The following is a 25,216-nucleotide window of genomic DNA, read 5'->3' as shown; positions in this document are numbered from 1 at the left end:
ACCCCCCTCTTTCCACATATCCATCGCTGCCATGACAGGCAGAGGTCTCCTCTCGAGCACGGCTCGCTGGTCGGTTGGAGAAGAGGCAGATTGATTTGGGACGGTGGGTCGCAGCTGCGGATGTTATTCTGTCTGTGGAGCCTCTAAAAACCATCCGAGCAAACGCACCGTGATTCTTACTCAGGGAAAAAAATAATATAGTAAAGAAAAACAAAAAGGAGAAAGAAAACATCATGTCTTCTCGATCTGCATTACCGTCTGGAAACGACAGGAGCACAGGAGAACATGTAAGTGTAAAACACTGCAATTGTGTGCATGCAAATGATAAATCATGCATCTCTGAACAAACAGCTCTTCATGTGTGTGTTTGTGTGTGTGTGTGTGTGTGTGTGTGTGTGTGTGTGTGTGTGTGTGTGTGTGTGTGTGTGTGGCCTTTGGCATTCTCTGGTTTTATTCACAGTGCAGAGGGGGGCTAGAGGAGAGGGAGGGAGGGCAGAGATGGAGCTATTTCTCCTCGTCAGACTGAAGAGCTCTGGATGTGATAGTGGATAGATGTTTAAGCAAAGCAGGCTCTTTGGAAAAACCGCTAACCTTGAGTGTGTGTGTCTGTGTGTGTGTGTGTGTGTATGTGTGAAGAGTTAAAGAGTCCATCCGCATACGAATATGCGCAGGAAGCTTGAAAACCAGCCGTCACCTCTTGTTATAACGCTGTGGAGAGATAGTGATGTCACATTATACTCCTTGCTTTGCTTCTGTGCGTGTGTGGATCTCTGTGTGTGTGTGTGTGTGTGTGTGTGTGGATGTGTGTGTGTGTGTGGAAAAGGATGGGTGGGACGAGCGCAGGGGAGGCCAAAATGAACGTATAGAGAATATCTGGCTTGTTCGTATGAAGCGAGGGGATTACTGCGTAAAATGATGTGCGGTCCGCTGCTGCGCAGCCTTCCAGAGCGCCCAACCCCAAAGCCAGTGGGTGTCAGACAGCGCCATACATTCAGCACACTGGAAACCAGTAGCGGCCTGCACACAAACACACCAACAGCCTCCATATATGAACTGTAAATACAATAAATCAACATTGTGACGTTGCACACATGCCCAGACTTCCCTATCTGTGTGTGTGTGTGTGTGTGTGTGTGTGTGTGTGTGTGTGCGTGTTTGAATCTTCTGTCATCACCCTACAATTAAAAGATGATGACAGATGAGTGAATTGAGGGGATAAAACGTTACCTTGCTGTGATGGCACAGGTGAGGCTTGGTTTGATGTGCAACGTGCTGTTGCTGGCAGATTAAAGCTCTGATGCCTGTGTGTGTGTGTGTGTGTGTCCAGTTTGGCTGGCTGCATAAGAGCGGTAGGTTGTAGAGGTTTGTGTAGATGGGGGTCCGATTAGGCTGTGCCTCAGGTGGGGTGTGGGAAACAGTGGAGGAAGTATATCAGTATGGGGGGGTTTGGTTGCATAGTTTGTGTTTTCTTGTGAAGCTACAACAGAGATGAGTTGCTTTAGGGTTTGGTGGGTGGATGGGGGGGTGGAAGTGTGATGCCTCCAGGTCTGAGACTAACCAGGGACCACTGCGCTGACATCTGCTCCCTTTCTTTACTCTTTCCTGCTGTATGCCTCTTCGCACCACTTGCCTCTTCTCCTGCCCTTTTCTTCCGGATATTGGCGCTTTGGCCTCCCGCTGACTTTATTAACAGACTCTCTGCCATCTTTTCTTCTCTGCATTTTGACCAGACTCTACCAAAGAATCCTTGTTGTCTCCACAACGATCAGGACTGCAATGACCTGAAGCATTTTAGTGAAGAATCAAAGACTGAAACTTCTTTCAGGGCTGCAACAGACTTACTTTTGTCTTCTATTACACTCGCTGAAAGCATCCTTCAGCAGGAGAAAAGATGAAGAAGACGCTGAACTTAAAATGAAAACATTATGTTCATGTGCAGAATAACAGCTGTTAACCCAGAAACGAAGGGCGTACATTCACATGAACCTCAGCTGAGCATTGCTCCTGTCTTAGTGAGCAGAACATCTGCTGGAACGATCACACCAACATGTAGCTTCCTGAAGCTACCAGTGGATTATAAACAAAGCAGGGCGGCTTTATTCCGAGTGCGATACCTGTGCACTGCGTGCTCGTGATACAGTTGTGCTCATATGTATTCATCCCCTTTCATTAAAGAAAAGGCTGAATTTACAACAAATAACTGGAGACCTAAAAAAGGAACAATAACTAAAAATTTGCAAAAATATAATTTAGTAATATAAGACACTGTTTTTTTCATTTAATTGAGTTGAAGAAAGAAAAAAACAACAACAAACAAACAAATGTGTCCTGGACAAATTAGAGCACTTTTCTGTTGAACAGTGGGACAAAATACCTGTCAACAGGTGCAGAAGTCTGACTGAGAGGAACAGAAAACACCTGACTGGAGCGGAAACATTAAAGGATTGTTATTAGTTTATGAGTGATTGAATATGTAATAAATTATCTTATTTGTTTGCTTTTTAAAAGATATATTTCTATTGAACCAGAATTAAAAAATAATGTAATGATTTTCATACAATTTTTATTTATTATTACTTTAGTCAATTTCAGCTTATTTTACAGGCAGTTGTTTTTTTTCCTTCTTTAATGAAAGAGTATGAATAAATATGAGCACAACTGTAAATGTACCTGTGAAGTCAGTAGCCGCTCTCACACAAACTTCATTCTGCCTTTAAAACTTTCCGTATTTGGTTTATTGAGTTGATGACGGTGTTTGCAGAGTCAGCGTGGACTAACCCAGATCATTTGGCTTCAGCGCACCATTAACGCTCCGAAGGCGCAGGATGTCCCCCTCCAGCCTGCTGATGCTGCTGCTGCAGTGTGTCGCACATTTTTGTTGGCATAGTTGGGGATCCCCCTCTTTCCCTCTCTCTCTCTCTCTCTCTCTCTCTCTTTCTCTTTCTCTCTCTCTCTCTAACCCTTCCTTCCCCTTTCTCTCCCCCCAGCATGTGTCACTGGGGGCCAGTCGTGCAGACAAGGCCACCAGCCAGTCCAGTCGCTCTTTGGGTGCCCGGTGCAGGAACTCCATCCCCTCCTGCTCTGACGAGCAGCCACACATCGGCAACTACCGTCTGCTCAAGACTATCGGCAAGGGAAACTTTGCCAAGGTCAAGCTGGCCCGCCACATCCTGACGGGCAGGGAGGTGAGAGGCGGGAGCAGAGGAGACCCGTGTGGGAGGAACTGCGATGAGTAGATGCATGTGTAGCCGATTGATGAAATTTTAGAATAGCATAAAACGCCAGTAAAAAGGGCTGGAATGGTGATGTTGACTGAGGAAACGGATCTTATGAATCCTCTCTTTTAAAATCTGTCCCTTTAATCTATCGAGACTAGTCATGGAGAGTTTGTGTGATTTATATTCTCACAAAAAGGCGGAAGAACTTTTATTTTCAATAATACGATCAAAACACTTCATAGTAAATTATCTTTATGTGTATAATTCATCATTAAAGAAATATTAATTCTGTTTAGGTTTATTGAAGGTTTTATCTCAGCTCTAAGTGGAGATAAATACATGAAACAAGGACTTTTCTTCTGTTTTACTGTTTTCATTCGGAGTTATCTGCACCAGTTCTTGTCTGAGTGGGTTAAAATCCCTTGACTGCAGGTTTGGACGTCACCATTGCGCCAGCGTCTGCTCCCTCAGATGTAGACTGTTTCAGTCGACGTTCTTCTACTTTAGGCTGGAAATAAAAGTTACTGCTTCGAATGATAGTTTTCTACTTGTAGCATGTTGCCAATGAAGGTGGAGGTCCGTGATCAGTCAGCAGGAAGAGCTGCTGTATGGCAGGATTCATGGAGACCCCCAAGAAAGTGCAAATAAAGAATGACAATCAATAGATAAATATATAGAAATTCATTTAGAAAAGAATTAAACAGACGAATAAACATAAAAGAAGAAAGAAAACACTGAAATATAAAAAAATAAAAACAAGGATGGAGCAGTATGGATGGTAATTAAAATTTTATTGATTATTTCCTGAATATATTCATTTATTTTAACAAGTATTTCCAAACAATACAGTAAATAAGATCTACTGTATGTATCTGTTGTTAATATAAATGAATACTGAGATAGATGCATCTGATATTCCCACTTGCTTTTGTTCCCATTTCCAGATGATTTGGGCTGTTTTCCAGTTAAAGATTAAGATGCAACTTGCGTTGAACCTGCTGCATGCGTGTCATCTCCACCAGCGTTGCTAAAACAACGCTTGTTTACTTCGTTTACTGTCAAACTAATTCATCAACAATGTGGTCAGGTGATACAACCTGAACTTCTGCTTATTTCTCATCAATTAATTGGTTAAAGTATATGAAGAACTACTGAAATGGTATGTATATATATTATATATATATATATATATATATATATATATATATATATATATATATATATATATATATATATATATATATATATATATATATATATGATAAATCAACAAAAATATGAATATTCATGAAGAAATAGTTCCTTATCAGCCACTTAATTGGTATATTTCATAAAAAAATCTTTTTTATTTGATTTATTTATTTAAATAGGGCAGTGCATAGTAATAAACATGCTAAACTTGCTGTAAATTTACCAAATGAAGCAAAATGCTCATTTCCATCTGTAGTGTCACAGCTGGAAACCTTCACATTTGCCGTCTTTGCAGCTTTTATCTGCCTTTATTTCAGATGATGATGTCATAACTGTGTGTGTTTATTTCTCCTTCATGTGTCTTCCAGGTTGCAATAAAAATCATTGACAAAACTCAGTTGAACCCAACCAGCCTACAAAAGGTGAGTCCTCCTTCACACTGACCACCTGTTTGGTTTATCTGCTCTGCCTGCTGTGTCCCGTCTTCATGGCTGTTGTTATTTTTGTTGTTTTCATTGAAGAAGAAAAAAAACCCCAATACCGATATGCCGTCGGGGGTCTTTGAGAAAGGTTGAGGTTTCTCCTCAGCTGTTTTCCTCCTCGGAAGCGGCAGGAGCAGCTGATGGAGAGAGGGCTTGTGGGATGTGATGCTGTTTGGCAGGTGCTAGGGACTGGATGGGAGCGAGAGGAGACCTCTGCTCCACATATCATCCCTCGTCTCTCTCTTGGCTAATCACTGCCCTGAGAGAGGGGTGACTCATCTCAGTCAACCGCGGTCACCCAGCCCATGCTTCCCTTCCTTTTTGAGTGTGCGCACGTTCTTAATTTGTCCCCCCCCCCTCCTCCTGCACACATATGTGTGTTTATAACAAAAGGGATGCGCAGCACAGACAGTATGGAGTATTTAGACTCGTGTGGGAAGGTGAGAGATTCTCCGACAGGGACGTGGCAGATTTATTCAGAGATTTATGGGACAGCTGCAGCAGGAAACCTGTGTTGGACAATCTGATCACTGGTCGATCGCTGCTGCTGCTGCTGCTGCTGCACAGCAAATCATCACGTAAAGAACTCTCATGTGGAAGAGGAGATGCGGGTTGAAGCTTGGGGAGGCAACGGCATCCTGTAGTGCTGCTTATTTGCTCATGTAGGCTGAAGAGTCCCCAGCATTTAGCCATAAGTCTCGCCCTCCTTTCCTTTTTTTTTTTTTTCCTTCTTTTTGCTTCCCTCAGCCTGCACAAGGCCGCTCCTGTGCCTCTGGGCAAGAAGTGAACAAACCAGAAGGATCAAATCAGGGATGAAATAATCAAGCTTTGTGTGTGTGTAGCATGTGTGTGATTTTTCTTGACAGGAAGATGTCAGACATGGAAAGGATGGTAGAAATTTAGCAGGCCTCCTCTTTAGTCAGCGCACATCTAAAGTGTTTCAGTAGATCTAGTCCGACTGAACGGCAGGATGAGATTAATCACGTTTTTTTTTTTTTAAATAAACTAATATTTTCTTCTACATTTCCCGTGCAGCGGTAGCAGTGACCTTGTGTTGTTACAGTATTATCAAGGTTTAAGTACATAAATGCACCTTCTCATTGTTTTCTTTTGCCCTTTTGCTTCTGTGGCCTCCTGTAATCCTGATACTTTGACTCATCATATTTCTGATTCTTAAACCATGAGTAAATGGATTTTCTTTACCTAACCTGGCCCGAGCATAACCTGCTTCGCAGGAACGGTAATCTGGACGCGCACGTGATCCCATATTCCGGCCCGGCACTTTGCTTGGACTTGGAAAAGGCTGCTGGGAGAGAATCTGGTGCAACATTTTTTACAGTATTGAGCAAAATGAGGCGAAGGATTGGCCGCTGATTGGAAAGAATCCTTTACAATTGGCCGGTGATGATAGCAGACTTCTTTACATGCCCGTGGGCTTGAGAAAATCCTCAAGACTGAAGACATGAAAGAGTCCATATTAGCATAATCTGGACGGTAATGTGTGTAGAGGGAAAAAGGAAAGGGTGGGGGGGGGGTAAATGGGTAAAAGAATGAGAAATCTGAAGAGGGAAGAGAAATCAGAGATGAGACAAATCAAAACAAAGCATCGTTGAAGACGGATTTCTGACAGATTATAGGAGGATTTTTGTGGAAGCTGAGCTGAAATGTGTCTGTTAGAAGTGAGACGAGACACTTTAAGTCGAGTATTTTTAAAAACGCAACACTTCCATGCCCGAAACGTCCATTTTTATGTCGTTTGTTGCCATCTGTTAGATTTGATTTACAGCCAGGAGTTGCAGGAGGAGCCCTGCTGCCACAGAGCATGTACATCCCTTCCTGTCCTGTGCCCCTATTTGTCTGCAGTCGTTAACAATGAACGGGGGGGGGCTGTGTTGCCGGGGGATCGCTGCTTGTTTTGACAGCTCTGCACCCCCCCTCCCCCCTCGCTCCCCCCAGCCTGACTGTTATGAGCAAGGAATTAATGGGACGGCCCGGACGATGAGATGCCTCAGCACTACGTATCCCAAGGTTCCCTCCAGCACAGCTGGAAAAGCTGGGAAGCAGCCCGGTCTTAATACTTGGGTTGCTATGGCAACAGTGACGTGTGCAAGAGAAGGCTGCAAGAAGAACTGAATGAAGGAGGAGAGAATAGAAGGGGACACACTGGAGGAAGAGGGGTGGGGGGGTTGAGAAGAGGATAGAAAAGCTTATCGCAGCATCAGCTTTTCTTTTTTTTCTTTCCCATCTTGATTTTGGTACTGCATGGATGAGAGTTACTGGTTTTCAACGATGGCCTTTTGTTGCCGTTATTTACATAAAACGAGGCTCAAATTTAATCCCCCTGTGCTGCTCTGACACGAGTACAAACACATCCCTCGGTGTAGACATGTCACATGCAGGGAGATGTGCTCAGAGGAGGAGAAGTTGGCTGAATATTCATCACAGTTGTGCGTGGGCCTTTTGTTGTTGGTTTTTTTTTTTTTTAATGGTGAGGTTTTCACAAATTCTCAAACTGATATGGTTTATTTTTAAGTACAGAATTGTGCATATATAATACACTTTGTGTGATTTCAGCAGCTCAAATGGCTGCACTTAATTCATTTGTTGGCTTCATTTACATGTTAACCAAGAATAATGTTGAGAAAGCAGAGATGTTAAAGTATAAAATGTGAGAAAATGTCTAGAGTCACTCCTCGTTTGTTTATATTTAGCTTCCTGGCAATATTTTAGAAGAAGTTGAGAGATGATTATTCAGGCTTTCTGAAGTTTCTCGCATTTTCAGTCCAGTTCTGCTTTAAATCCAAATCTAACTGGGATGTCCTAAAGAAATGGCAGCAATAGGAAAAAAAAAACAGCAAAGGCTTGATCCTGAGATCCTGAGAGATCAGTTGACTCATCTAATATTTGCTGAAGCCTCGTCAGAAGTGGTCTCCATGGAAGAGCGTCTGTCAAAAAGCCACTTTTAAGGACGGGGAGACATGGAGAAAAGGACGAGGTCTGGACTGAAACTAAACATTGAAAGAACGTGGGATCATCGTGACAGAAAATGGAGCAAAAGTCAACCAGCATCCAAAAAGAAGGCCTTGAAAAGGGATTGAAAAAGCCTGAAGAACGATTCTTAAAGGCTATTTAAAAATAAAAAGCTTTTTTTTTTTTTACAGGCTGTGTTGAAGAATGAAGTTGTTCATACTGAATACCAATTTTCAAGCTTGATCAAGTTGTATAATCTTTTTACCACTTTCTGCTTTCTTGGTTGTATATAACGAAAAGAATGGTGGTTTTTTCATTTTTAACTCCAGCTTGGAACCAGTTTTACAACTGAAAAGTCTTAAATACCACAGTTTCGATCACTGATTTTAGCTGCTTGAATGAAGATTTTGAAGAGGACATACGGTTGTCAGATTAACATCGTACCCTGACACCGCTCTCTGATCATATCAACACCTAGGACTTAAAAAAAGATAACAAACACCACCTCAAAGACTACATTTATTCCAGCAATCATCATCAAACCTTCAGAAGGAGAAGCTCAGACACAGGATTATTAACTACTAACTTCTGTGTCTCCTTCCAGCTTTTTCGGGAGGTACGAATAATGAAAGGCTTAAATCACCCTAACATAGGTAAGACACACATATACATACTGTTTTATGTTTGGGTGTGTATTTCTGCATGCATATTTGTGTGACTAGACAGAAGCGTGATGCTTTAAGTAGAGCTTTTGTTGACTGAACTGCCGCTTCATACAGAGGTCAAAAGGTCAGAACTCCCAAAGCTGAAATATCACATGAATCACCCTGCAGCATCACTGCTGGATCCCTCAGTGATGATGCTGACAGGCGGATGGCTGGATTTTTATGATGTTTGCAGGATTATATGTAATACATCCATTTTTTTAAAATCACTTTTTCTCTTGGGGAGCAGTGCAGCTGTTCGAGGTGATTGAGACTGATAAAACCCTTTACCTGGTCATGGAGTACGCCAGTGGAGGTGAGCGCACTGACTGTCATGTTCAGCAATGTTGTGATGCAAATATTGTGCAGAAAGTTTTAGGACTTGTTTAAAAAAAATCTAGAAAATACAGGAAAGGCTTTTTGTGTTATCAAAAGAAGTTTGGGAAGAAATCATACCTCTTTTTACAGAAACCCAGCAGTTTTGCTGCATGAAAAGAAGCTAACACTGGCTAATATTAGCTCATGTTGGCAAAGCATGAAGGAATATTTCTTTCTTGTTCATTGTGTTAGTAGAGTTATGCATATTCATTCAGTATTCTCATTCAGTATTCATGCAGTATTCTCTTTACATTACTGTAGACGGCAAAAAACACAGTGTGGAGTATGAGGTTTCCCAACAAGCAGCTAAAAAAGAAGCTAAAAGTTGCTCAAAACTGTGTTAGAAGAGCAGATGCTTTACTTTCATTATCAAAAGTTTCATAGAAATTTAAATAAACATATTAGATTATATTTTTCAACCAATATTTATTTTGCTTTATCCATGTTGCTACACTGTTGTGAATAAAAATGCTATTTATCAGACTGCAGACCTTGTTGCAACATAAATGTCTTGTATTTAGTACGTATTTCAGCCTACAAAGCAACACAGCGTAAAAATACACATAAATATCTCACTTATAGGCTATAGTTTACTCCTGGAATATTTTTTTCTTGTTAGCTTTTAGCCAACAGCTAATATTAGCCACTGTTAGCTTGTGCTCCTCTGGCGCTGTAGCAACAAAACTACTGAGCATTTCTGTCAAAAACATGACTTCCAAATAAAATCATATGCAAATACAAAGATACAAAGTACCAGTTTATGAATTTTAGTTGCTTTTGTACATAGACTTTGTGACTTTTGGTCACAGCTAGGCTACTAGCTTCTTTTTCTGAAGTTTCAAGTGCTAATCTGGATGCAGCTTCAAATTAACTTGACAGATATGAGAGTGATATTGATCTATTACTCAAACTTATGGCAAGAAAATGCATTACCCATAATGTTAACTACTACTCCTTCAGTCTGCCTGTAGTCTTTGTTTTGCAGCAGTTTCCCCTTGAGGACCATAAAATAGATAACTGTTGCATTTTATTAAATATTAATGTCAATGTGAATGAAAATGATTGTCTGTATCAGCAGTATTTATTAAACTAAAAGTATGACAGTTATACGTCCGGGTTTATTCCCTGACTGGTCCTTTTATCTACAGGTGAAGTGTTTGACTACCTCGTGTCACATGGGAGAATGAAGGAGGTTGAAGCCAGAGCCAAATTTAGACAGGTAGACCAAAACCTCTCTATGCCAGCATTGGTTTTTATCTTTTCATTTCTTGGTTAATCTTTTAGGTTTCTCTGTCTCTCTGTTTTACAGATTGTCTCTGCTGTCCACTACTGCCACATGAAGAACATTGTCCACAGAGATTTGAAGGTTAGATTGAGCAGATGATGTTTTTGGCGACTTTCAGAGATGAGGGGTTTAGGTTGGGGAATCAAGACAAGTCCAAAACTTTAAATCTCTGACTGATTATGCTCCAACGAAAGACTAAATCTGGGACTATTCTTAATCTGGGTCACGAAAAATGGTCGTTTAGCATCTTAATCACACTGATGAGTAAAGAGTCTGGATTCAGAGCGTAAATACACAGTGACATATAACTGTATGAGTCATATCCAGTATATCTGATGCTGGTCAACATGCAAGCACATCTTCTCTCCCAACATGCCTCCTTGGTGCTCATATTTTCCCAAATTCAGCGAACAATCTCCACTGATCTTCTTTCTCTCCCTCCATGTGTCTTCCCTCCATACATCCCCTTTCTACTCCTCTGTCCTCCTTCCATCCACCCGTGCCTTTTGCTCTTAACATTGGCGTGACTCAGGCGGAGAACCTTCTGCTGGATGCCGATGCAAACATCAAGATTGCAGATTTTGGCTTCAGCAATGAGTTTACGCTGGGGAACAAGCTGGACACGTTCTGTGGCTCGCCGCCCTATGCTGCACCCGAGCTTTTCCAGGGGAAGAAGTATGACGGGCCAGAGGTGGACGTCTGGAGTCTGGGAGTCATCCTCTACACTCTGGTCAGCGGCTCGCTGCCCTTTGATGGGCAGAACCTGAAGGCGAGTTGATGGGGGTTATTTGTGTGTAGTTTCTTTTAAAAGTACCTAGTTTACCTTTAAACACACATTTTAATAACTGTTACATTTAGGTTTAAAATAAAAGAAAAAAATGAAAATGTTTTCTGGACTTTAAAACGGCAAATGTGAGACTGTGTGTGAAAGAGGGGGGTGGGGGGATTTCTGCTGGGTCCAACCAGCTCAAACTGCAGTTTCACAGAGAGCATGGCATCTGAGTCAAATCAAGTTTGCATGTGGAATTTACATTTTAAGTGTCTTTCCTTGCCACTCGTTGCCCGTTTTTAACATTTCTACTCAGAAATCAAGCATTCTTCTCTTAAAAAATGGAATTATTTAACCCTTTCACGCAGAAGTCATGTAGTGGACACCTATTTATAAGCTTTTTTCTTGCATATTCATAAATGAGGATGGTATTTTTGTAAATAAACCATGTTGGTGAGTTATCCAATATGTTTCCACTCACTGGATAATAAATGAATCTATAATATAATTGAACATAATGTAATCACACAAGTTTACCTTTGTGATAACTAGTAAAAGAAAATGATACAGCTATATTTTATAGAATATTTACATGATATAATTCTATATTATTTTATAAATATTTTATAGAATACATTTAAATAAATCATGTTCAATTCTAAATATCACTCATAAACAAAAAAGTATAATTGCATATGTCTATAGAGGTAAAATAATGTATTTAAAAATATGCTGCATGATTTTTATTAATTTATGCATTGAAGGGTCAATAAATCTATTCAACTATATCTATGAAATTTTGAAAGACTTGAATTTAGGGAGATTTTGATATAAAAAAAAAAAACTTATTTTTTCAAATACATTAATTACAACATGCAAAATATATTTGACAAGTTTATTTCATACCGTACTGTACAACAGTACAGCATGTACAGCAACTTACTGAAATATGTCCAAGGTATAATAATGGAATTTAGGGGTGGGAAAATCGAATCGAAAAATCGGAAATCTGGATTTTTTTTTCTTCACAATTTTGAAATCAATTTTTTTTTTTTTTTTTTTTGTTTGTTAAAAAAATCTTCTTCTTTTTTTTCTTTTTTCAAATAAAATTAATCCACTATAAAATTTTTGTCATTTTCATTGGCTTTATTGATCTTTTTACTTTTCTTGTTGGGCGTTACAGCAGCAGAATGATCTGGCTACTGCGTTGTTTTTTCCTAACTGAAATCAAGAAAAAAAAACTAGCAAAAAGAAGTTTTATAAAAACAAAATTGTTTTTAATCTACAAAAATCATCAAAATTGACGAATTTTTGAGAATCGCAATTTAAATCGAATCGGCACCCAAAAAATTGGAATCGAATCGAATCGGGACAAAAGCATATCGTCACAGCCCTAATGGAAATACAGAATATTAGGAAAAAACAAACATCTTGGAGGGAAAGTTTTGTAGCAGCATCTTTATTCTTCATCTCAACCCAAAACTTTCTGTTCATTTCTCTGCAAAGGCTTTAGGAATATAGCTCTCCATGTTTCTACAAAACTGCTGCTGAAGTTATTACAAATACTAGGTCCTATCAAGCAGCTGGCACACAGATGTGTATTTAGCCCATAGACTGTATATAGAGATGGACGGAGTCTCCGTGACATCACGGAGGTTTCTGAAGAGCTGAATTGAAGCTCGGTGGGCGGTTCCTACCGCCACCATGTTGGCAGCGTCATGCGTGTCGTCTCGCCCGGAAAATACAAATATGGGCAAAGAGGTGGAGCTGAGAGGGCAGCCGTGAGCATCATGGTGGATGATTGACATCGAGCGAACTCCGAGCTTTCTGTAGCTAAAAGCTAACCGAGCTAACCACGAGATAATGGGAGCTAACCAGCTAACGGAGGTAAACAGGCTAAAGCTAAGTCACATTGTTAACCGGCTAAAAACCGCGGTTGTTCTACGTTCTTACTTGAAGCCAGAGATTGGTACCTGTCAATCAAAAGGACACGCCCCTAAATTTGCCAAACTTCGAGATTAAATTACTTTGAAACGGGCGAGTTAGAAAAAAATTCACTCCCCCCACAGCTGTCATGAAGGTAAACCTGACCTATTAAACGTAAAATGGATTTTTGAACCAGGCTGTAAACATGCTTATTTCTGCCATGAAGTTGGCCTTTTTAACATGGAAGTCTATGGGGATTCACTCTGTTTTGCAGCCCCTAGTGGATGAAGGGGAACTGCAGTTTTATGCACTTCCGCATAGGCTTCACTTTTAACCACTGGAGGTTGCCACTTGATTTAACCCCATACATACCTGTTAACACACTGCCTGCAGTTAAGAACAATGGGGGGGAGGGGTGGGAGGTACATTTTTTAATGCAACGAACACTTCAAGTTTTAATTGATGCAGACCTGCTTGAAATCCGTCTCTATACACTCAACACGAAGTCTCTGTCATCAACATTTTGGCTTTACAACATGCATTTCTTCTATGTTCTTTTACGTTTGATCTGCAATTTCTGTGGCCAACAGGAGCTGAGGGAGCGTGTGCTGAGGGGAAAGTACCGCGTGCCCTTTTATATGTCCACCGACTGCGAGGGTATCCTTCGCCGATTTCTGGTGCTTAATCCCGCCAAACGCTGCACCCTTGAGGTGAGCTGCAAACACTGGAGGAAAAAAAAGGCAGAAAATGATCCCCTGTGATGATCAAACTCAGACGAGGCTTTGCTGCTATTTTTTCCGTCTCTGCAGCAAGTCATGAAGGACAAGTGGATAAATACAGGGTATGAGGGGGAGGAGCTGAAGCCCCATATAGAACCTGTTGAGGACTATAGTGATCCAGCTCGTATAGGTGAGTCAGCCTGGCTGCTTGTTTATCCCTCCAGTCTGGGTTCTTGCAGTCAAGATATCTGATGTTTTTCTGCACGGTCTCCCTTCTTACCTGTCGTTTTTGCCTGTGTGTGTTACTCAGAGGTGATGGTCGGGATGGGCTTCACTCCAGAGGAAATCAAAGACTCTCTGCTCAATCAGAAATACAATGAGGTCACCGCCACCTACTTATTGCTCGGCAGAAAAGGCGATGTGAGTCCTGCACATTAACCTTCCTTTGTTGACAGTATATCCATATTCACTAATTATCATATAAGAATAGGAGAATAATTTTAAAAAGACATTAATGTGTGTAATTTGTTTTTGCATCGGAACATGGAATTATTCATTCATTCATGCATTTTCTTCACTGCTTATTCGAATGCAGGGTTGCTAGGAAGCTGGAGCGTATCCCAGCAATTAACAAGCGAAAGGCAGGGTACATCGTGTACAGGTCAACCATATGCCACAGGGCCTGAAGATTGTCTTTATAGACAAAAAGAAATTACGTAAATTAAAATAAATATACAAATTATTTAATGCCAGAAACTCGAGAGATAAAGAAGGACAAATCCGAAAAGAACGACCACAGACAGCTGAGAAGCGGTGGTAAACCTGCTTCTAACTTATTTCACTTTTTTTTCACCTTATGTTGCTGCATCCATTTCTGGTTAATTGTTTTAAAACAAAACAATTTAATACATTAAAGTTTAATGTTAAAAATTATCTTAATTTTTCAGGCTTATCTATCTTAAAAATGTTGAAACAAATTAACTGTTTCTTGTTTTGTATTATCTGTTTAATGACAACATTTTAAGACTAGTTTTGTAAAGAAAAAGAAGATAACATAAGACGCACAGACACAATACAGTGTTGCATATGTGCAATAAAAAAACAAATTACGTGAAAATCAATTAAAAAATAAAAGTGAGCAGTTCAAATCAATCCCATATGGATTGATAAATTTTCATTCTGCACACATATAAACTTTACAAAATATAATCTGACTGTCCTGGATTAAAATACCTTTACTAATATTGGTCCTTTAAACTTATCATGTAGTAAACTAAATGTGCTGCAGCTAAATGGTTACTTGCACATTTTTATTTGGTCTGTAAATGAATATTGATTTAAGTTTAAATCAGTGGGAACATTCAGAAGGGAATGGGGATGTGGTGGGTGTGCATGAAGCCAGGACAGAAGCAACATATCTAAAAGCCTGGGATACCTGCTGTGAAATAAGTATAAGAGAAAAGTACAGGGAGACACTCAGTGCATGATGGGATGTCCTCCAGTGACGGAAGCCAATAGCAGCAAAGCTGAAGAGAAGCATAAAGGCATATGTGTGTATATATATATATATATATATATATATATATATGTGTGTGTGTGTGTGTGTGTGTGTGTGTGTGTGTGTGTGTGTGTGTGTGTGTGTGTGTGTGTGTGTGTATATGTATGTGTATATATATATGTATGTGTGTATATATATGTATGTGTATATGTATATGTGTATATGTATATGTATATGTATATGTGTATATGTATATGTGTATATATATGTATACATATACACATATATATTACTATTACTACTATTACTTCTACTGTAACAGTAGAAAATATTTGCTGGAACTGAAGCAAACCATAATAAACTCTGCCCTGTGGAGTTTACCCACAGATACCCACCCTGCTGTCATCTGCAGACCCAATGCTCAAGTATAAACACACACTCGTAGTGCCAGTCCTAACTATAAACTTGATCAAAAAGGAAAGTTTAAATTCTACACTTAATGGTAGGTAGGAAGTGTTTTTGCTTCCTGAACCCAGAATGGTAGCTGGCGCCACAGAGAGGGTTCTTACTGACTGAAGGTTCTACCTCTCACCTCTCGGAACAAGTTGTGGATCCGTTGAAGGCTTTTGATACTTCATAGTTAAGTCCAAGAAAGTATTGAGGTTTAACACCAAACTTCTGTTGTCAAATCTCTCTCAAGTCTGTATTTACGATCGTCTTCATCCTCATTATCTGCTCTTTTTGCTTGTAATGTTCAACTCTTCAAACACTTCCTTACTTTTATTCTGCCAAACGCTCATCTGATGTTCCAGGAGAGCAGTGATGCTCGCTCTGCTAGTAGCCTGTCCCTGGCGAGGGTACGACCCAGCCCCATCACCAACGGGACCAACAAGCACTCCTTAGCCACTGGCTCCTCCTCTTCCTCCACCTCCTCCTCGCATAGCAAGACCCAACGCAGTGCCTCCACCTACCACAGGCAGCGGCGACACAGTGACTTCTGTGAGTCTCTTTTCTACTGCGATTTTTTTTTTTTTTTTTCTGCTGTGATTTTAAATAGAAAATACCTAGTAGAATGCATAATAAAGGGTTTATTCAAGTAATTATTGTATTGAGACGTGCTGTATCCACAGATTGTTCCTTATATGAGTCTCTGTGTGTCTGTGCTCTGCTGTCCTCCACAACAAAGGCGGCCCTTCCATGCCCGTCATGCACCCCAAGAGGAGCCCGACCAGCACGGGTGACCGGGAGCTGCGGGAGGGCCGGATGCCTTCACGTAAAGCCAGCTGCAGTGTGATGGGGAGCCACAGCCTCCCTCCGTCCAGCCCCATGGTTAGCAGTGCCAACAATCCCAACAAGTCAGAGATCCCAGACCGCCGCAAAGACATGACTGCCACCACGGTGAGGGACTCGGGATGATAACAGAAAACTCACGGTTTCTAATGCGATATTTACATTAGTCCTGACTTCTTCTGCCCGAAGTGGGGAATTCTGGGTTTCTGTAGAGCATGAACAATGAAAAGACGTGAGAGAGCAGCAGTTTCTTTAATCCATATGACAAATGTTAACAAAAACTCTGATCAAGTTCATCCTCAATCCTCAGTGTCCACAGGTTTGATTTGTATGCTGGATACGTTCAGTGATGGCCGTCATGTTATTTTCACATTACTGTGCGAAATTTTCCTCCTTCATAAATTAAGCCGCGTCACACAGTAAGCTTTGATTAATCAGGTCATTTTTTTTACCTCTTAAAATCAAGTAACATGATTTTAAACATTTTTTTCCCTTTTCTTAATATTCATCTTTTTTATTTATCACACACGCCAAAATAAAACGCAAGGCTTTTTACCTGGTTGATGGTGGTGCTTGGTTTAAATTTCACAATTTGTATCTCTTGTGAAAAGATATTGATGAAAACAGTGAGTTCACATGGTGTCAAAAGTTACAACAGTTGTGCTCATATTTATTCATACCCTTTCATTAAAGAAGGAAAAAAGCAGCTGCCTGTAAAATAAGCTGAAATTGACGAAAGTAATAAATAAAAATTTTATGAAAATCGTTACATTATTTTCTAATTCTGGTTCAATAGAAATATTTTTTTTAAAAAGCAAACAAATAAGATAATTTATGACATATTACATCACTCATAAACTAATATTGAGTTGAACAATCCTTTAATGTTTCCGCTACAGTCAGGTGTTTTCTGTTCCTCTCAGTCAGACTTCTGCACCTGTCGACAGGTATTTTGTCCCACTGTTCAACAGAAAAGTGCTCTAATTTGTCCAGGACCAATTTGTTTGTTTTTGTTTTTGTTTTTTTCTTCTTTCAACTCAATTAAATGAAAAAAACAGTGTTTTATATTACTAAATTAGAATTTGGCAAATTTTTAGTTATTGTTCCTTTTTTAAATCTCCAGTTATTTGAGTGACTGTTGTAAATTCAGCCTTTTCTTTAATGAAAGGGGATGAATACATATGAGCACAACTGTATGTGACGCTACATTTATAATCATGTTTTCTTTGTAATCAAATTTTACCCCAATAATCCCAAAATAGAAATTAATCGCAACAATCTGTTACTGAAAAAAAATCAAGTTTTAAAGTAAATTAAATATTAGATAAGTCATGTGAAGAAGTCTCTGACTGAACACACTCATTTGTTTTATATGTAAATTTGTGAAGTGTCCAGCTTTGTACATATCATTGAGATATTGTGCTAAATGTTTTCTTTCCACTACAGGAACGGAGCTTTTAAAAAATCTGAGCTAATGTCTACCTCCTGAACTGTTCTTTGTGTAGAATAATATCCCTGGAAGCACCATGACGCGTCGGAATACATACGTGTGCACCGACCGCTCGGGCGCTGACAGACACTCGCTTCTGCAGAACGGCAAAGACAACAGGTACCGTTATCTGTGGGATGTTTTCAGTACTCATCATCACCAGTCAAACAAGAAAGGTGGTTATAAGACTATATTTCAGGTAGCTGAAGGCAGAATCCCCTTTATTTTCTTTTTTGGGTGCAGCTCTTTGGGCCACCGCTTGCCTGCAGCTTCCCCCTCCACACTCAGCATGGCTGGAGCCGGAGCCGCCTCTTCCTCTTCCTCTTCGGACCGATGCCGCCTCACTCGTGGTTCCACAATCCGCAGCACCTTTCATGGGGGGCAACTAAGGGATCGTGGCCCACCGGTTTACTCTGCTCCACCCACATCACCGACCCTGTCCCACCATGAACCCAGCCCTCTGCCCCACGCCCGCACCAGGGCAACCTCCAACCTCTTCACCAAGCTGACCTCGAAACTCACTCGCAGGTGAATGTGCACTACACATCACATGACATTAAAACTCACTCGCAGGTGACGCATCACAGAAACACCAGCAGGAGCCATTTTGTGTTGCTCTGTCAGTCATGGAGGTGAACTCGGTTTAAGATGGATTAAAACTGTTCCTCTGAATATTTAAGGCAGATAGAGTGCATAAGAAAACACTTACCTCAGAATAATAACTGTTTTCTGAACAGACTGACAAACCATCTATATACTTGACAATTTAACTTGTCTTTACACATTGGTGATGCTAATCTTGGGTGTACACTTGGCAACAAAAATGTAAAAGTGTTTGCAATTTGAGGATGTGTGTGTGTAAATCAGAATTATGAAAACTTTATTTATGTACAAAATATCATTTTTAGATTTTTATTTCAATGTTAATTTAGATGTTCTGTAAATATTAGCACTTTTGCCAAATTAGTTGGAATAAAAATGCATATCTACATCAATACATTGACACAGTGATCAATAGCACGGATTGAAATTGAAAATATCAAACGTCATGATATGAATTTTTTAATAAATATGCTAAAAACAAAATTTAAAAAAAGGAGTGTACAAAAGTCACTTTGTGCCACACTAACTAACTAACTAACTAAGTAAATAAATGTTAAAAGAAAATATTTGTTTTCATTAAATGTAAAATTATATATTGGTATTTTAGTTTACAATTCGATGTGAATAGAAGTGTATTAAATAAATTAACAAGCGGATATAGTGTCATGTCAATCGTTAATTCCTGAATTAAATTAAATTAAATTGATATTTTGTGGTTGTGATATCACCAAACATGAAAGCATCATCCCCCGATTCAGTATGATATAAATAGTCTATTCCCCTGTAAACTAACGTGTGTTACTATTTAATGCTAATGCTATACTAACACAAAGACAGAATTGGACCTCAAGACCATATTTTTAACCCCAGATTTGACCTACATTTAAAAACTTGCATCAGCTGTTTATAGATAGATTTCATTAAGCTAAACTTTGCGCCGAGTCAGGCTGCCTCTTCCCTGTTGCCTTCTGTTTTCATGCTTAAATTGGCTAACTACCTTGGAGCTAGCTAGGTAGTTTAAATTAATCTTGGAACAGTGGGATAGCTTTCTAGCTAGCTAGCTAGCTTAATTAATTACTGAAATTTGAAAGATTTTTTTTTTAATAAAATCAAATCAAACTTTATTTATGTAGAACTTTTCATACAGAAGCATATAGAAGTGCTTCACAATAACAAACAGTTTCACACTTAACAAAAAAACACACACACCTTACCCACACATGCACACAACCCAGCTCTTCCCCTGACCATTTATGCCAAAATGAAAACTACCTTCGGATTTTGTCTCTGTTTCTGGCTTTTTGCTCCATAAATAGATTAATAATTGTTTGTTAATTACCATTTTTAATTTGTGTTTTACATATTTTAGAGTGGACTTATGACACTTGTGTTTTGGCTTACTCCAAAAGCAACGTGTTAGCATCCAGCTAAGTTTACTGATATCATTCTGTTACCTTTGCTGTCACTGCTGAAATTGTAGACCAACCAAGCCCCAGTGGAATACTGGCTTTCTGCTATAAGTAATGTGAAGAGAAGTTTTAAAAAAAATCCAACAAAGTGGGGGTTTGTAACAGTCTACAACAAAAGGAGTTGGGGGAATCTACCAGTGGAGTGATTTGTTTTCTTTTGAGAACTGTCTCCATTCACAGATTTGATTCTACCAATTGACAGGAGAAAAGAAAAGAAGTTGAAATAATTAGCTCACTTTTAGTTTGATGCCAACAAAATGTCTGAAAAAGATTGGGAGGAAACCATGTTAACCACTGTGTCACACTTTCTGTCAACAGTTAGTGAATAACTGAGAACTGAGAACAGCTGTTGGACCTTTTGCAGAGAAGTGTTGGTGTCTGAGTCTAGCAGCTCAATAATTGTGTGTAATTTTTTTTTCCATATTTTGCTATTTATGAGCTAATATTTTCATAAATACTGAAAATTGGTTTCCATATTTCCTTAGTCCATTCGAAGTAAGTTTTGGCTTGGCAAAGCCAGCAGCATTTCTGGCTCTTTTTAACATATGGCTTCTTCTTTGCATGATAAAGTTTTGGCATATTGATGGCAGAATTATCTTTTGAGGTGGTCCTGAGCCCATGGAGTAATTCTCATGTCAGGATCATGCATGTTTTTAATGAAGAGCTTCCTTTAGGCCTGAAAGTCACTGGAATTCAATAGTGATTTTCCATGAAAATTAGTTGTGTCTCTTGCAGACAAAAAGACTCCAGATTTTCTGACTCTTTTGACGAGAGACTATGGAATATTCAGTCTGTGAAGTTTTACATTTCTACAAAACTGTTCAGTAGTTTATAGACAGATCTGTGCTGCTCTAATGTGCTCATTTAAACTGTCTGATTTGTTACCAAATTACCAGCTTAAATAGTTAAAGACTTTCTGACCTTAAAACTCTGCGACTTGTTCAAAGACAAAGGGACATCTATCATGTGCATTGTTAGAGCCGCTGCTACCCAGCAGCGACCCAAAGCTGAGAAACCACATTATACAACTTTTACATCCTGTGCACAACGTGACATTGTGGCAGAGGAAACACACTGGCTGTTTTGAACGCACACCGTTGCTGATACAGCAAAGAAAAGCAAAAATATTAAAAGAGAGAAAGAAACAAAACAAGAGTCCTTGTAAAGTCGTCTTTTACTGGCTGGAGAGAGCTAACAGGTTTGGTAGGACATAAGATGAATGCCAAATTAGCCGTAGGGGGCGCATGACGGGGAAAATGGCAAAAGTTCTGTAGTGTGTCTTTAAGAACCATTTATTATCTTTGCTAAATACATTAACAAAGCCCTTTGTCTGTCTCCTGTGTCCTTTACATGTAGGATTTGGTCAATTTCCGGGCCCCCATACAGATCCGTATCCCAACAGAGAAAACAAAGTAATACTAGCATGAATCTGAGGGGCAGTGTTGAATTGTATAGCTGACGTGTAACCCAGGAAAATAATAAGGAAGAAGGATCGTGATGTTTTTAATGACCACACAGACCACCGTCTTTTACTGTGGCTGCCGCTTTTTATGTCTCTTTCTGAGAATGTACATGATCATGATGGCCTCATCGTTATTTTTTTTATTGTCTGAAACTGTGAACTCTGTACTGCCCCCTGGTGGGCGAATTGGATCGCAACTATGCCATTGTACATTGTGCGTAAAAGGCAGAAAGCAGTGACATTTGAAACTGACCTTACTTATGTACACAAAGGGAGCACAAATGTGCCATTATGAGCCTCTTCTACTGGCGCCTGATAAGCCCTATCCATCTTCAACCAACACCACACTACCCTGTTCTTATGGGTATGGACAGGGTCGTCACAGCAAGGCACCTCCTAAGTATCGGGAAGTTATTTCTTTGAAACACACAAAGCACGACAATGGAGGATGTTGAGGTCATGTTTTACCTGCTGCTCTGCCTATGGCTAGTAATCAGGAAGAGATTGCATGAACAGCGCCAGAGAAAGTGAAACAATGGTCCGCAAATTTTACACATCACATTTTCAGCCTGACTTTGTACCATCAGAAACCAAAACAGACTATGTGCTAAAAATGTGCTTATTTGGACCAGTATGGTCCTGATGGAAACACCTACAAACCAGGAGGAGTGGTGTCGGGTTTGGTACGTGGAAAAGGAACAGTAGTTGCAAATAAATTGTTGGTTCAGAAGATTTGCTTTGTATTCTTATTCATTTACATTTATCAGGCGGTCTTATATTCTTTAAAATTGGCATCGTATTTTACTGCTGTCACAGAGAAAACAGAAATGGGTTTCGGTGGTGGAACCTCCTGTTTTTTTTTCTTTGTTTGTTTTTTATTGGGTGTAAGATAATTGGACTTTGAAAAATGTAATGAGATCACATAGCATTGACGTCATGAAGTTCCTGTTTTTCAGCCTGAGCATTGCCTGGGTATTGGTCCATGCTTATCAAAATATTATATATGCCCAGGCCATTTTGCAAACCCTTCTGTGGCCCTGGATTATCCACTGCTCCCCTCTGCTCCCCCCCCCCCCCCCCCTCCAGTCATCATAATCGCACATGTCTAATCTTATCAAACCTCAGCTTTATCCTTGCCAATCAGCCTCCATACTGCACTCTTCTTCACCACTTGCTCTCCTGTGATTCAATAATATTCTCTCTTACATCCCTCCTACCCCAACCCCCCTCCCTGCTCCTACCCTCTTTTTTTTCTCCATCTTTATCTTGTTCTGCTTTCCTGCTGTTATGGCATCAGGGTCAACCTTGACCCATCCAAGCGCCAGGGCTCAAACAAATCAGTCTCGGGTTGTACTCTTCCACAAGGATCAAAAACAGTTAGTAAGTTCCCATGTATCTCGCTTCTTTCTTGTCTGCCTGTGCTGCCCCGTCTGTCTGTCTGGTCAGTGGAACATAAAAGTCAGCAAAGGCCTGACTTTTTTTTTCATTCTGCTTGTCTGCATGCCTTGTTCATAATCTCTAATCTGTCCAGGTCCCACAAACCTGATATCAAGCATGGTTGCAATCCGGAAAAATTCATTTGAGTTTTTATTTTTCACTTTCAGGATCAGTCAAGTCTTGTGCTCCTTTATCCATCTTGTACATACAAATACCCTTAGAAATGGTGTTTTATGTTTTCATTTCAGGTCAAACATCAGTGTTTATTTCATGTATGAAAAATTATTTTGAATGTGCAACACATGAGTGACGTAAGGAGAACCTCTACATCTGCATGCTAGTGGGGTTGTGTTTTAAAAAGTGGAGACATACTGTCCTTTTGAGATGAAGACGCAAAGTTCTGCACATGACATGCTTGTTGTTGCTGAAGCTTGTTTATTTGCACTGTACAGTGTCCACCGCTGAATGCCATCTCATCTGACAATGGAGGATTGCTTGTAAGGCTCGCTGTAGCCTGGTGGATTACCTCTCACTCTGTCTGTTTGCCCCGCAGGGTCACAAATGAATCTGAGGGAATCAGGAGATTTGCGGTCACAAGGTGAGTGCTTGCGTTCCACCTGCTTAGAGAGACTAGTAGAGCGATCACGGCTAAGAGCCTGAACGTGTTTTCCCTCCTCCGTTGTTTTCCCTTCTAGTTGCCATCTACCTGGGTATCAAAAAGCGTCCGAGCCCCGGGCCGTCGGACGTGGCTGGAATCTGAGAGGCGGTGGGCGGCGGGACCCTGCGGAGGTGGTAATGGCTCTGCGGGAGGCAGCGCTTGGATGTGGCTGCCAGGTCCACCATTCCGGCCCCTTTCTGCTCTCCTGCACCCACGGCGTGGCAGGGGGCCGCGTGGCTTTCGAGGCCGAGGTGTGCCATCTTTCCACGGGCACCTCCGAGACTTCTAACGGGGTCCGCTACACGCGACTCTGGGGGGCACCGCTAGCTTTTCGGGACATTGCCACCCAAATCTCTAAGGACCTTGAACTTTGAGCCAGAGGGTTTGTTTGCGTACAAGCGTGCAATTTTTATTTATTTAAATTTTTTTTTTTAGTGTGAGTGTATGTGTGTGTGCAGAGGGAAAATGAAGAAGAAGAAAAAGAAAAAAAAAAAAAGCAGAGACGGAGCGAGGGGCTGGACCCAAGAGAAGAAACTTCTCTAGCTGTCTCTTTGAAGTATACCCCCCTGCACACACGCATACACACACTGATACGCTCACATCCGACCCTAAAGGAACTGAAGCACCTCCGTCCACCCAGTCACCTCCACCCAGCTCTTCAGTGAGCTACTACAACCACTGGATCTGGATCAGATGGAATCTAGTTGAATATTTTTATTGCTACTCTTTAGCCATAATGACTCTTTATTTTGTTATGCTCTGACCATAGTTTTTACCCACTGTCAACTTTCATCACCACAAAAGAACATCTCTTGTCCACCGAACACCCAGTCCCCCTTTTTTAAACCGTTGTTTTATACGTCAGCTACAGACACTGTTCATTCTCTTTTCATTACCAATGATAATCTGCTGACTTTCCATCACTTGGGGACAATAACACACACATAATGTGAAGATGGTCCGACTCAGTGATCAGACGAGCAGCTGCAGAGCGTTGCATTGCTTTGAATCGCGTACATACAGCACAGCAGTGACCACCGCACGGGATTAAGGTCAGTGGGAGGCGATGGGTCTTTGTAACAGCCAATCAGAGGTGGGTGCTGAACACAAACAGCCGGTCGGTGACACCTGAGTGCCAGTGGGAACTTGAAACTGATAAACTGGTGAGAGTCATGCCATTGCAGACAGATGAATTTCTTCACATGGCACACGCAAAAGTTAAAAATGGCTTCTTTTTTTTTCTGGAAAACAAACAAATTTTGCTGTCTTAAATCTCATCTGAGACTCTACTTTTTGTTAGATGAAGAAAAAAACAGACCTCAGTGCTCTCTGATTGGCTGGATTCATTGTCCATCAGCACCACTCACTCACAGATAAATTATTTGTATTTCTAAACCTCTCAACTTGCTCCACGTTAATTCCAATGAGTTGCACTGAAGACATGACAACGGTGAACAATCTGGAAAAACAAAACTATCAAAATCCCTTGAACAATGACTACAACCCACACAGTAAAAAGCCAAATATCTAAACTACACTCTCCGTCCAAAAGAAAACCCCTACCTGGATTTAACAAAGCAAATAGGTAAGAGTCTGCCATTGGATAATTGCTGCACTGATGATGGTGATTCAGCTGGCAACATGTTATTTAACCCTAACGGATGCAGC

The 25,216-nt window shown here is 40.4% G+C and overlaps 1 protein-coding gene across 1 annotated transcript; it reads left to right on the top strand.

Moving 5' to 3' along the window:
* Positions 1 to 233: 233 nt before the first annotated feature.
* On the top strand, positions 234 to 24,032 carry mark4a (MAP/microtubule affinity-regulating kinase 4a; the record flags this gene model as incomplete). The annotated part of the gene is made up of 18 exons (XM_079247111.1): positions 234 to 287; positions 2,988 to 3,185; positions 4,778 to 4,831; positions 8,466 to 8,514; positions 8,816 to 8,881; positions 10,092 to 10,162; positions 10,253 to 10,309; positions 10,761 to 10,997; positions 13,514 to 13,633; positions 13,733 to 13,832; positions 13,953 to 14,062; positions 15,953 to 16,139; positions 16,327 to 16,538; positions 17,936 to 18,039; positions 18,163 to 18,447; positions 22,751 to 22,837; positions 23,444 to 23,488; positions 23,586 to 24,032. 18 exons carry the CDS (start codon positions 234 to 236, stop codon positions 23,920 to 23,922), a joined length of 2,373 nt encoding a protein of 790 aa, XP_079103237.1. The 3' UTR covers positions 23,923 to 24,032.
* Positions 24,033 to 25,216: the final 1,184 nt, after the last annotated feature.

The sequence above is a fragment of the Telmatherina bonti genome (assembly GCF_933228915.1).
Source record: "Telmatherina bonti genome assembly, chromosome: 10".
Lineage (NCBI taxonomy): Eukaryota > Metazoa > Chordata > Actinopteri > Atheriniformes > Telmatherinidae > Telmatherina > Telmatherina bonti.
Note: the sequence above shows the minus strand (reverse complement) of the source record. Positions and strands in the feature narration are given on the sequence as shown.